The 13,865-nt window shown below is 45.4% G+C and overlaps 1 protein-coding gene across 1 annotated transcript in view; it reads right to left on the minus strand.

Moving 5' to 3' along the window:
* LOC138976810 (kinesin-like protein KIF22) overlaps positions 1-13,865 on the minus strand; it is a 28,296-nt gene that overhangs the window by 1,444 nt on the left and 12,987 nt on the right. The window contains exons 9-16 of the mRNA XM_070349705.1: positions 12,475-12,631; positions 11,964-12,105; positions 10,455-10,620; positions 9,718-9,865; positions 8,317-8,481; positions 7,962-8,027; positions 408-532; positions 35-94 (exon numbers count right to left, since the gene is read on the minus strand). Coding sequence (XP_070205806.1) covers positions 35-94; positions 408-532; positions 7,962-8,027; positions 8,317-8,481; positions 9,718-9,865; positions 10,455-10,620; positions 11,964-12,105; positions 12,475-12,631 — 1,029 coding nt within the window. The remainder of the gene's footprint in view (positions 1-34; positions 95-407; positions 533-7,961; positions 8,028-8,316; positions 8,482-9,717; positions 9,866-10,454; positions 10,621-11,963; positions 12,106-12,474; positions 12,632-13,865) is intronic.

Below are 13,865 nucleotides of genomic sequence, written 5' to 3' on the forward strand. Positions count from 1 at the left end.
AAAAATTAGAAAGCTTTATGATAAGTTGACTTACCTGCAAGAGGCTGTGAATGTATTTCTGTGTGAATCCAGGAATGTCCCCCAGGTCGTCAAACTGCAACACACATTTCATGGATTCATTGATCTACACAAACTGGGGAATATGTCACCAGTGACTCCACAATTTCAATTATAACACACAGACACGCATGCAGGGACTGTCATAATGTTTTAAAATAATTTTTTTTAACCCACATGTAAGAGAAGGGAAATTGATTTACACATGTGCAGTGTTTGCGTAAAGCTTCAAAATCAATTTAATGTGTTGATTTTTGATATTCAATATGAAGACCTAGAGATGTTCAACAGAAGGATTTCCTCAAAAAGGAGGAAGATTCTCATGACTGAATCACCAAGCGGGTACTCACAGAAGAGAAGTCTCCGTGTGCCTGCCTCCAGTCAAAGATGAGCCGCGCTCTCTTGGCGCCCACCGTGTGCAGCTCCTGTAGCCGTCGTACTGGCGCCGTGTTGAGGATCGTCAGGAACTCTTCATCTGTGCAACATCACTCAACACATGTAGGTGTGAACAGTCACAGTACAGATAAGACTAATGAAAAGTGTAACCAAGTGCACAGAATAACCATTTATCTTGTACTGCGCCGTGTTGAGGATTGTCAGGAACTCTTCATCTGTGCAACATGCAGTCAACACGTGTAGGTGTAACGGTGACAAGGACTGGGTGGCCGAGTGGTAACGCACTTGCGCTCGGAAGCGAGAGGTTGCGAGTTCGACCCTGGGTCAGGGCGTTAGCAATTTTCTCCCCCCTTTCCTAACCTAGGTGGTGGGTTCAAGTGCTAGTCTTTCGGATGAGACGAAAAACCGAGGTCCCTTCGTGTACACTACATTGGGGTGTGCACGTTAAAGATCCCACGATTGACAAAAGGGTCTTTCCTGGCAAAATTGTATAGGCATAGATAAAAATGTCCACCAAAATACCCGTGTGACTTGGAATAATAGGCCGTGAAAAGTAGGATATGCGCCGAAATGGCTGCGATCTGCTGGCCGATGTGAATGCGTGATGTATTGTGTAAAAAAATTCCATCTCACACGGCATAAATCCCTGCGCCTTGAATATGTGCGCGATATAAATTGCATAAAATAAAAATAAAATAAAAAAAAAAAAAATGTATTTTTTACAAGTAAAATGACTATTTCTAAGAATACTCACCTCAATTTAACTAATAGGAGTTACCTTACTTACGAGTGCTAGACTGAGAAGCGTCCTATGTTACCAGTACTAGACTGTAAACAAGGTCGCTAACTCTAGATTTCCGTCGGTATACCATTTAGGGGAGTAGTCTCCCTTTGTCGGTAGTACCTCTCTGCGCATGTGCCAATGCCCATAATCCCCAGTTTCAATTCGAAGCTATTAAGTCAATAGCGGGGTTGGTGGGAGGGTCTCTGGTTAAATTGAGGTGAGTATTCTTAGAAATAGTCATTTTACTTGTAAAAAATACATATTTCTTTCGAATACATCACCTCAATTTAACTAATAGGAGAATAGATAACAGGCTGGAGGGTTGACTTTCGATCGGTAATCTAGTGTCACCTCACCCGACTCAGCCCATTTGTCCGGAATCCCCCCTGTAAAATCGGGGGAAGAAAAGGATAGATCATCGGACTGAGAAGCAAGAAATCCTGAGTCGGGCGAGTGGCAAGTTGCATTGTTGCCACTGTGTCAACTTGCTCCAGAAAGGGACAATCGAAAGAAAGTCCCACCTGTCAATGTAGAGCTGGTTTCTACTCGATGGTCGTTACTATTCCTCTGATCACTTGTCTTTATCAATGTTGGGTTATGGTTATGACTTGCCATTATGCGCCTTGAGCGACCCAACTCCCCAGCAACGTAAAGTTCTGCAGGCGGATCAGGTGAACGACCTAAAAGATGAGGAATGGTCAGAGAAAACAATTCCTCTAATACCTTGAACTTATCACCAAGGTGCGTCTCTGCGACTGATCCTCCATTTAAGGGAGATTGACAGAGTTTCCAGAGATCCTGTAGAATTCTGGTCTGAGGCACCACTTTCCATGGCAAACAATTGTGCCAGTCGCATGAATGAATATATATATCCTCTCTGAATTTACCTCTCTAATGAGGATGGTAGGCACAGATACCAGTGTAAATTCAGGCTGACTTAGCTGTTCCTCCTGCATGACAGGAAGTAAGCGCAAGTGCGCTCAGCAGTACGGTCACTGTCTGCACCTTACCTGTGCCTGTCTCAACGCATGTGGGGGCTATAAGCCTACCCTTAATGGTTATAGGTACCATTTGTCCTAGAATAGCCAGTGAAAGACAGCCAGCTGTATTGCCTTTACCCAAGGGGAAAACCTGCTTCTTACTTTGAAATTCCACACTTATAGCGTGAGGGGGTCCCCAGTGACCATGGGCATCTCTGAGCCCTTATTGGCTGAATGACCGCTCTTGTCTTACTCAAGAGGGTGCCATGCCTGGCATGCAACTCACTGAGAGGTCCCATTTGTGATTTCAGCAGGACCGTTTTCTGGCTGGATCAGCCAGGTCCTTGATCTAGGTTTTCTGTAAACATGGTTGTAGGTGGCATCTGCTGGGTTGTCTGCCCAGCATAGGTTTTGTGGGTTCTGGGACACTCCAGATTTCTGTAGAGCTCACAAGTTCTTAGATGACTATGCAGTGATGATCTCCGGCCTATGGCCGAAGGTGCACTATCTTGGGCTGATGCAAAGTTCTGCCCCCTGGTAGTTGAACTCACAAAGATGTCTTATGTTGTGATCTCAGTAGTACTTCTGCCTAGATCACCCAAGTCCATATCTGGATTTACAGTAGGCGTGGCTGTGGGCGGCAAGTGTTGCATTGTCTGACCAGCATAGCTTTGTGAGCTCTGGGGCACTTCAGCTGTTTGTGGAGCTGAGCTCTAGGGTGACTATGCAGAGTTGTTTTCAGGCCCCTGCCTGAGGCAGGAGGTGTACTCTCTTGGTCTGATGCATAGTTCTGACTTGACAAAGGTCTTAGTCAGCACCCGAGTTGCCACGTTTCTCGCCCAAAAACGACGCGTAGCCGTAGACTGGGAGTGAGTGAGATAGGCTGGTGTGGTATTCCTGGCTCCAGCTAGGATCTCACTGTGTCTCTACCTCAGGCTCTTCGAGCGAGGGAGAAAAGGCTGGTGTGGTATTCCTGGCTCCAGCTAGGATCTCACTGTGTCTCTACCTCAAGCTCTTAGAGTGACACAACTTATACTCACCCAATAACCTTGTGTCACCGTAGACTGGGAGCGAGGGAGATAGCCTTGTGTGGTATTCCTAGCTCCTGCTAGGATCTCACTGTGTCTCTTTCCTCCAGCTCCTTTAGCTTTTGAGTCCAGGCATCTGAGAGTCTACATATGGATGGGATGGACACATTCACCCACTGTCAAAGGTATTGCCGCACTCATTATGCCTTTCGGGGGAGGAATACCTCTAGGTCTTATCTCTGTGGTCCAGGGATCTTAGAGCGCCAGTTGTAAGAGGCAAACGAAGCTTGTCCAATTCAAGGTTCGGTTGGAAGAGGTGGCTGAGCCTTCCCAAATCCAAGTGTGTCTGTGGCCGTACCCAATACCCCTAAAGGTAGAGGAAGCTCTTCTTGTTCCAGGAAAATTTGACTCAATGATGGAGGGACGTATGGTTTACCCAGTCCAAGATGTCTGGCAGCACTAATCAATCCGCATGGGCTGAGAGGTCCTCCTTGATCTATGAAATCTGGCCCATGGATCTCATAGTGCGGATGGCTGGCCAGACCTCAGACTATCTCTCAGTGTCCTTCCTGGAAAGTCCATGGAAAAACGGGCGGAGTCACCTCGGGAGACATTCCCTCTTAATCAAGTCTGTCCGTCTCTGAAGCATGACGTAGGTTGAGTGCTGTCCCTGTTGAAGGGTTTTGCCTTGACTTGGTTTGTTTGCTTAACGCCCAGCCGACCACGAAGCGCCATATCAGGGCGGTTCTTGACTTGGTCCAAGGATGATAACCATGAGGTTTTGTAGCCTAAGGACTGCCTGACCCTGGGGTAGGTTGTCTTCCAAAAGCTGCTGATCATCTCAGGGGCACCTGCCCAGTGATCTTAAACGGCCCATCCCTTCTCTAGGACGTCTACTGTCGTCTCTCCTGTTGATGCTTCTGCCAGAGTTGTTACCATTATCAGTCGAGATGTGACCTGTTACAGGTGTCGGACATCCTCTGTTGAGTGTCGACTGTACAATCTGACATTTCTATCATCATCCCCTGGCTGATGCGGGTGTCAGATGACATTCAGGAAGAAGGGGCAACTCTTACAAGTTGTTACGCTGAGTCCGTCCACAGGTCATGAAAGCATTCTGTACTTGACGATCTCAGAGCACTTCTTCCCCCGTCTCTGCGTTATCTCCAACAGCTCCCCGCCTTGTGATGTAGCCTGAACATGCTCACCCGTGTTGCCCGACGCTTGTATGGCAAGATTCTTGGGCCTGTTACCCTGTTGAACAAGCTCCACTCCAAGTGTGAGTGATCTTCAGAGTCGTTTCCTCAGGCAAATGTCTTGAGACACTTTGATTCCTCTTATCTTGGTACGCAGTGTCTGTCTTGTAGCTGTGTATCCGAAGGAGACATCTAGAGACCTCAAGAGCTTGCAGTATGCATGGAAACTGATGTGACTACTATACCCTGTTCAGTTGTCCACCGCTGTTTGACTGGTGATCTGTATGCAGATTGCAGGTGCCATCTTGTTACTGGTAGGGCGGCTCCCCGGTGTGAAGGTTGTAGCCTCTAACCATTAGCTCTCCATTCCAGGTGATGAAGATAACTAGGAGGCTCTAGGCATTCTCCTCACACTCCCAGACTTCTGTGTAGCCGGGCACTGCTGAATATGGTCAGGCGTGAAGTGTTGGTCTAATTCCAAGAGCGTTAAACATAAGGTCTTCCTCAGTCCGTCAGGAGGTGGTAGACAGGCAATGGGGGGCGGGAGCTGTCCTTCCGGTGCTGAAGCATCGCTACAGGCAGTTTGCAGCACTGAATACTGGTAGTCAAAATGCATGAAGCCACCATCATAATGGGGAACCCTGGCAAAGATAGTGGTGGGAGGGGCCCAGTCCTGTCAACAGCCGTGTTTCGGGGTCACCTCAAGGGAGAGGTTGCAGACGAGGCTGTAGCTACCTCAGGGAGATTCTACTCATGTTACGCCCAGTGGACGTCTTGCCTGACAGCTGGAGGGTCTGTCATAAGCTGTCGCAACGATCCTGGGAGTTATCAGGGCGAAAAGGAAGCCTGTCTCTTCCTGTGCTTACTGGAGGTATTCCCCCAGAGCGCCCGACATTGTCTGTTTGGTAATGTCTACGTATATATAAATACATGTCAATATGACTTAATTCCCCCTCGTACTGATAACGGCATGGATGTGCCAAGAGTTTATCCAGTACCTTTCTCATGAGAGTAGCCGCTCTGTCTAGGAGGCATAGTTAATTGTGTGTTGTAACAACATCCGTTTAGCAAATATGTTATATTTTCCATAATATGAAATGATAAACATTGTATCCCTTGTATGAACCTGACTAGAGCCAGTGTTATTTAAGGGCGGCCTCTTATTGTTAGGTCCTGTTGTCTACTTCTGAGAACCTAGTCGTAGGATTAGGTGACAACAGTAGAGATGTGGCCTTGTTAAAGGTCAAAGGCTTAGGTTTTGCCTACGAACCAGGAATAAGTAGAGGCATGACAACATCATAGGAAGCTCCCCTGTGAGTATTATTCAGAGCCTTGCTCGATCTTGCATGTTGTGAAAACTCAGCTGAGTGTAATACTCATGTGTTAACAACCAAGTTTATTCATGCCCCTAAGGCATGGTTTCAACTGTATATTATTCATAACATGTCATTCAAGTGTAATGTACATCAATTGTGCACTGGAACAGAACATAAGTATATATGTGTGCCTGTTCTAATTGAATTTGAAGAGCTGTCTCCTGGCACTGTGGTATCAACAGATTTTAGCTGAGTGTAAATCTCAAAGTGTAAACACTTGAGTTTATCCATAAGTTAAATCTTTTACCACTCAGATAGCTGATTTAAACACTCCATGAAAATGGAATTTGTAACATCAACTGACTTCTTTGATACCCTTTGCCAAGAAAAAAGGATTATATCCCAATAAAGATGTCCCATCTGTGTTTGCATACACTTTAATTCTTCCTTGTCAATTTAAAAAATTTTTTTTTTTTTTTATTTTTTTTTAATATATATTTATATATATATAATGTGTATGTATGCACGCATACAAGTTTACAAGTTAATCAAGTTAAGTTGGCAAGGAAAGTATTCTTTATCCAATTTGAAGAAGTACCACCACGTGGTCTCTGTGAGTCCACCATGATCATCTGATAAAAATACCAAAACCATAATCTGCCAACCGCAGAAAACATCGTTTCCCAGAAACATAGGAGAGAGAATTACTTGCCTTTCTCTGAGAGTAAAGGAAGTTCCCTCCGTAATATTCCCGGAGGCGCATATCTCAATCTCAGTGTTTGGTTTTCTTTCCAAGCGGGCGAGGTTTGTTGTTGTTATTCTTCGATACAACCCGCTTTCAGTTCTATCAGCGTTCAAGCGTACTGCGGTCCGTATCTACGCTGCCCGCAAAAGTCATCGCAGTTTGTAATGACCGAAGTATTCATACGCCATATGTAACATTCGCGGGCGCTCTGTGCCTTCAGTTCAATCAGCGTTCAAGCGTACTGCGTTCCGTATCTACGCTGCCCGCAAGAGTCATCGCAGTTTGTAATGACAGAAGTATTCATACGCCGTATGTAACCTTCGCGGGCGCTCGGTACTTTGTACGCCTAAAAATTCGGATCAGAAATGCGCTTCCGGTCGGGATAACGCGCATGGTAAACCTCGCTGTAGTCGATAAAAAGCTGTTAAAACGCAAAAAACTTCCGGGTAATTTCGAAGTTGAAGGTCTTGTTCGTATTCCTACATTGATGTGTAGGGTGACCTGCCGTTGCTTTCCATTGAAAGCGGCAAGGTAAGTTATCGTTCGCGGAGTTCTATTGCGCCAATGAAACCGGTCCAACCGCTGTAAATATCTGTTCGACATTCGTAACGACTGAGTAAAGAATAGTTGTCGTTCAATTGCATGTTCACTAGTTAAAAAAAGACAAGTAACGGAGCCTGTTAGGCTCTGTGTGTCAACAAGGTATCATTGATGATCGAAGTACCTTCTAGTTCTACTTATGACCAAGTAACTTTGTTACATTTTTAAGCCGTTTCACTTTCATTTTCACGGTTCGTTACGTTGTTCAACGTGATGAATCATTGAATGTATACGGGCGTAGTAATCGCCCTTAAAAAGGAAAGCCCAAACCGTGATTGAAGGTGAATGTTGTAGTTCCTGTGAAGGAAGTCTTCTTAGACGGGAAAGGTCTAAATACACGTCTAGCTCCCCGTAGCAAGAAATTGAAACTGGGGATTATGGGCATTGGCACATGCGCAGAGAGGTACTACCGACAAAGGGAGACTACTCCCCTAAATGGTATACCGACGGAAATCTAGAGTTAGCGACCTTGTTTACAGTCTAGTACTGGTAACATAGGACGCTTCTCAGTCTAGCACTCGTAAGTAAGGTAACTCCTATTAGTTAAATTGAGGTGATGTATTCGAAAGAAATATCCCTGCGCTTAGAACTGTACCCACGGAATACGCGCGATATAAGCCTCATATTGATTGATTGATTGAGTAGTGTATGAGTGTAACCAAGTGCACAGAATATTCAATATATCTTTGGAGGCAAAGCCAGTGAAACAGGAGTGAGTCTGTTAATTCATAGCCCTATAAAAATATGCTTTGCTGAACTCAAAGGTTTGCAAAAGCATACCAGGAGATGACGATAAAATTGTTTGTTCACAATTATGATAAATGAAGACATGACATGGATTCTGGTTCTGGACACTTACTTTGCTTTTTCTGCTGACTGGTGAAGTTGGCTGCGTCAGACTTAAATTTGCTAGGTGTTCTTGGGGCTGAAACAAAGTCAGAACACACGATTTTGCAAATGTAGATTTGTAAAATGTGACAACATAAAGCACAACAAAGTAAAAACATATCAAACTGATAACTACATCCTGAAGCTGACAGCATAACCACATCAGTACATGCCTTAATATTGAAGTGCTTACACGCCTCAACAAATGAGCAGTGCAAAAATACCAGTAGCACTTGAAATTATAGAAAGGTGTAGTAGTCCTTGAAAGGTGTATATAATGATGAAACAGGAACTGAATGGTGCAGGTGGTACGGTGGCCAACTCACCCGCAGAAGTTTTACATGCGGTGGATTTGAACCCCTTGTTGAAACTGAGGGAGGAGGGGGCGGGCACGAAGAGCGGGGAACAGCTGGGATCCTCTGTCATCCAGACGCCAGACTTCGTCACGCCCTTCACTGGCGCCTGGGATGAGCTGCCCGTGTTGGTCTTGTCTGTCAACAACAACACCTTTCAAACACCTTCTTCTGACCAGAAAAAATGCAACGACATGAAAATGAATAAAAGCTTTCCCGCATCGTACCATTCATTTCTGCCAACAACCGGGAGATTTTTAACATCACTGACTGCTTACTTCCATCAACAGTTTAATGTGTGTGTTTCTCAGTCTGTTTGTCACAGCTTAACTACACATCCACTTTATTCCTACCCAAAACAAGACAGCAGTTACTCTGCTCTGATCACAAATCTACAGGAAAAACATCCCTGTGTTATCTAATTAACGGTTCTCAAAAGCTTGCAAAGAACAGCGTAATATGCCAAGGAATCAATACTTTGGATTGGAAGAACAGACAGGAGATTGTGAATTGCTCATTTCTACTCCAATCACTAACAGTGTGCAGCGCTGTGCTTTATATCAACTTTCAAGTGCTGATTTTGAAAAACAAAAACACTAAACTCCTTCTGATGGGGCTTTGAAATTTACAGATTTTTTGGTGCAAATTTATGTCAAAATCTGATGTCTAAAAAAGGAGTGGTGTTAACAGAAGAGCAGAAATAGCATTACCGTACTTTCCGGGTGACAAGGCGCTTCGTTATACAAGACGCACCCCCTTCTTTTTAAAAAAAATTGTAATCCAGTCACCCATTGGACGCAGGGGGCCGATAGGGCGCACCAAAATGACCCAGTTTTTGCCATGAGAGGTGGTTCCCCTGTCATATCTGAGAGAGGAAACACTTCCTGCACCGGGGTCAGTGACCGACTTTAACTGAGTGAAAATATGTGTGCTCTGTGTGTGCGGCCAGATCAAAGGCATTGTGATAGCTGGGTGGCCTTGTTTATAGACACGACCTTCTTCCCAGGGGTCAATGACCCAGTTTTTGCCATGAGAGGTGGTTCCCCTGTCATATCTGAGAGAGGAAACACTTCCTGCACCGGGGTCAGTGACCGGTCAGTGACCGAGTTTAACAGAGTGGAAATCTGTGTGTGCGGCCAGATCAAAGGCAGGGCAGTACCTAGTAGCTGAAACATGCCTTATCACAAGTTGTTTGACTGGTACTCAAGCGGTCTCTTTGATTTTTTTTCGTATTTCATACACGGATTAGGCGCTTCGTTATACAAGACGCAGGGGTCGAACTCGAGGAAAAAAGTCGCGCCTTATGACCCGGAAAGTACGGTACTTAGCAAAATGTTGTAAGTGCGTTGTGCGGATGAAGCAGCACTACACTACCTTTCAAGACACTGTCAATGGAGGGAACCGAAGCCAAGGCTTTGCGCAGACTGCGTCGCCGGTCAGGTTTCTGCTCTTTCTTCCGTTGCTGCTCCGTTACTGCCGGTTTTTCTCGGTGTTGCTCCAGCTCCTTTAGCTGACGCTGCACCTGCACAATTTCACAGCATCAAAACAATAAGTGATCATGCTCGCCATTCGCCACACTGATTTTCACTTCACAAATCTGATGACACTGTGACACCCTCCAGTCAATTCAAGTTATTACAAAATAACGATATGGGATTAACCCTGTCAAATCAAATATCAACAGGCCAGTGTAACACCAAGCTTAGACTAGAGAGGTAGCAAACCTCCTACCAACAATTCAAAGAGTGCAAACTACACATTTTCAGATTGAATGTTACACTGAATGACTTTCCGAATTACTTTTACAGAAATAACCAAACAATTGACCACCCCCCAAAAAAACAGAACAAAAAGATGTGCAAAACACTGAAAGGCGGGGGTCTAGAGTTGTGTGCACAAGAAAGTTATTGGTTGGGACCCAAGCACTGTGTTAGATTGGTTAAAATTCAACCAATCTGGTTCCCATCCAGTTGGGTATTTTCTCATGCACACCACCCCCAGTGAGGGTCAAAAGTGAAAATGTACAAGTTAGGAATTGGTGCAGATGTCAGTGTGTAGATGTAACACTAAAACAGACTTAGCCGGATTTAACAGCCTGACCAAGCACTGACCTGGGTGAGCTGTCGCTGGATCTCTGCCAGGGCGGGGTCAGGTTTGGAGGTCGGGTGCCGCGGCTTGGAGGCGGACTTGAGGTGGATCTTGCTGACCAGGTCCTCCATCTTCTTCATGCAGCCCTTGACCGTGCGCTCCAGGTGGTCCTGTCGCTGTACCAGGGGGCTGTGGACGTCAACACTCAAGGTCACTTATTGTCTAGCTATATGGGCGGGGATGTAGCTCAATCGGTAGCGCGCTGGATTTGTATCCAGTTGGCCGCTGTCAGCGTGAGTTCGTCCCCAGGTTCGGCGAGAGATTTATTTCTCAGTCAACTTTGTGTGCAGACTCTCCTCGGTGTCCGAACACCCCCGTGTGTACACGCAAGCACAAGACCAAGTGCGCACGAAAAAGATCCTGTAATCCATGTCAGAGTTCGGTGGGTTATAGAAACACGAAAATACCCAGCATGCTTCCTCCGAAAAACGGCGTATGGCTGCCTAAATGGCGGGGTAAAAAACGGTCATACACGTAAAATTCCACTCGTGCAAAAAAACCACGAGTGTACGTGGGAGTTTCAGCCCACGAACGCACAAGAAGAAGAAGAAGAAGTCTAGCTATGGCCATACCTTGACTGTGCGCTCCAGGTGGTCCTGTCTGTGTACCAGGGGCTGTGGACGTCGCACCATCAACAAGCAAGGTTCTTTAATAATTCATTGTCAGGCGGCCCAGTGGTTCAGACGTAAACCTTCTATGCGGAAGGTTTGGGATTTGAATCACGGTTGCGCATAGTAGAATAAAAGTCAGAACAACAACCAAAAGTCCGTTTAAAAATATCTGTTTTCAGAGGGTCCGGTGCAGTGGCCATGGGGAAGGTCACAGGTTCGAATCCCGGCCTGGTGGGTTAAGGTTCCAGATTTTACCTATTTCATACGTCAACTTATGTGCAAACCTGCTAGTGCCTTCTCCCCCTGCGTGTGCACACGCAAGCACAAGACCAAATGCCAACAAAAAAAATCCTGTCATCCATGTCAGAGATGGGTGGATTTCAGAAACACAAATATACCCATCATGCATTCCCAGAAAACGGAGTATGACTGCCTAAATGGCAGGAAAAAAACAGCCATACATGTTAAAATCAACTTGTATGAAATATGAGTGTACGTGGGAGTTGCAGCCTACGATCTCTGAAGAAGACAAATTTGTTGTTATCCTGCTTGTTTGCTAGGGTAAATTGTTGCTGCAGTCAGCTTTCTCTTGCGATAGTGTATGCTGTACCTCAAGCATGTTGCCTTAGATTTAGTCAATGGTCTATTTCACTCTCAAAGTAGGAATCTGTCAGTCTTTGAATTAAGATTGCGGAATGATTCAGGAGCATAAAACAGCTTCAAGCCTGCCACTTGTAAGAAGACATTGTGATTGATTTCATTCAGTCACCTATATGACACAGGAACAGGAACTAACACGCCATGTACATTTGACACACACACAACTGTCACCAGACAGAAGAGAGCGACGGCAGCACTGACCCCAGAGGACTGATGTCAGCGGAAGGAGGCGGTGAAGCGTGACTGGATGTGGAGTGACCGTCGGACAGCTTAGGATGCTTCGCTGTCTTTCCGCCCACCCTCTGGCTCTCCGAGTGGCTACGTTTCAGTGACTTTGGGGGCTCTGAAAATGTCAACTGTACACTGGCACTTAGCGTCACGCATGACTAACTCACCGAGGCAGATAGCCGCAAACATCACACCTTTTTTTTTTAACATGAATCTGCTGTAAAGTGTCCTTCAAAAAGTTGCCATGTACACTAAAAATCTCTATTTGCATGGGAAGCACGGTACTGCACTTAATAATACATTATGTGGTCCATCGTTATCAATGCCTACAGATTGGAAGGCAGTTTTCTCACACAAAATTGGCACAAAAATAGAAACCACCCAAGACTTTAGATGAACTATCAACAAAAACAATGGGTTTTTTTTAATAAATATTGTGAGCAGGTGTTTGTATGCGTGCATGCTTTTGCTATTGATGTAGTACCAGCAGGTCTGTCGACGGAGATGGACGCGGTGTTACTGTTGACGATCTTGCGACTCTTGGTGGCAAAGTTGAGCGTGCAGTAGGTGTCGTAGTAAAACGACTCCTCTGGTGACACGTTAGTGATCATGACTGCATGACAGCTGCCCCCGATAGAATCCTGCCAGACAGGGACAAATCTTGTGTGAACAGAAGTGGTTCCTTGCATGAAAGACTGTTTCAGACAGAGACAAGTTGTAAAGCTTGGTGGGAGTAGTGAACATACAAGTTTTTTTGTTTCTAAACACGTTGGTCTTGCAGACTTTTATTTATTTATTTTATTTTATAGTTTTATAGCAGGGGACTTTAAAATGTTATTTTGTCTTCCATCAGACATTCGACAAAAACAACTACTGAACCAAAAAGTGTAATTGTAATTGTAATACCTTTCATAATAAGGCAAGTAAATAAGAAATTAATAAGTAACATGACTAAAGGACTTCACCTAGGTCGCTACACCTCTACCAATAATACTGTTGCCATGACTTCCCCTAGGTCGCTACACCTCTACCAATAATACTGTTGCCATGACTTCCCCTAGGTCGCTACACCTCTACCAATAATACTGTTGCCATGACTTCCCTGCATGGTGAGCTCCTACAACTACAGCAGGACTTTGGGTCAACAGGTGTGTGAGTGTTTCCATACTTTGGGTCAACAGGTGTGTGAGTGTTTCCATACTTTGGGTCAACAGGTGTCTGAGTGTTTCCATACTTTGGGTCAACAGGTGTGTGAGTGTTTCCATACTTTGGGTCAACAGGTGTGTGAGTGTTTCCATACTTTGGGTCAACAGGTGTCTGAGTGTTTCCATACTTTGGGTCAACAGGTGTCTGAGTGTGTCCATACTGTGCTGCATGGTGAGTGGGTCAACAGGTGTCTGAGTGTGTCCATACTATGCTGCATGGTGAGTGGGTCAACAGGTGTCTGAGTGTGTCCATACTTTGCTGCATGGTGAGTGGGTCAACAGGTGTCCGAGTGTGTCCATACTTTGCTGCATGGTGAGTGGGTCAACAGGTGTCTGAGTGTGTCCATACTATGCTGCATGGTGAGTGGGTCAACAGGTGTGTGAGTGTTTCCATACTTTGCTGCATGGTGAGTGGGTCAACAGGTGTCTGAGTGTGTCCATACTATGCTGCATGGTGAGTGGGTCAACAGGTGTCTGAGTGTGTCCATACTATGCTGCATGGTGAGTGGGTCAACAGGTGTGTGAGTGTTTCCATACTTTGCTGCATGGTGAGTGGGTCAACAGGTGTCCGAGTGTGTCCATACTTTGCTGCATGGTGAGTGGGTCAACAGGTGTCTGAGTGTGTCCATACTTTGCTGCATGGTGAGTGGGTCAACAGGTGTCTGAGTGT

Source organism: Littorina saxatilis, linkage group LG9, assembly GCF_037325665.1.
Source record: "Littorina saxatilis isolate snail1 linkage group LG9, US_GU_Lsax_2.0, whole genome shotgun sequence".
Lineage (NCBI taxonomy): Eukaryota > Metazoa > Mollusca > Gastropoda > Littorinimorpha > Littorinidae > Littorina > Littorina saxatilis.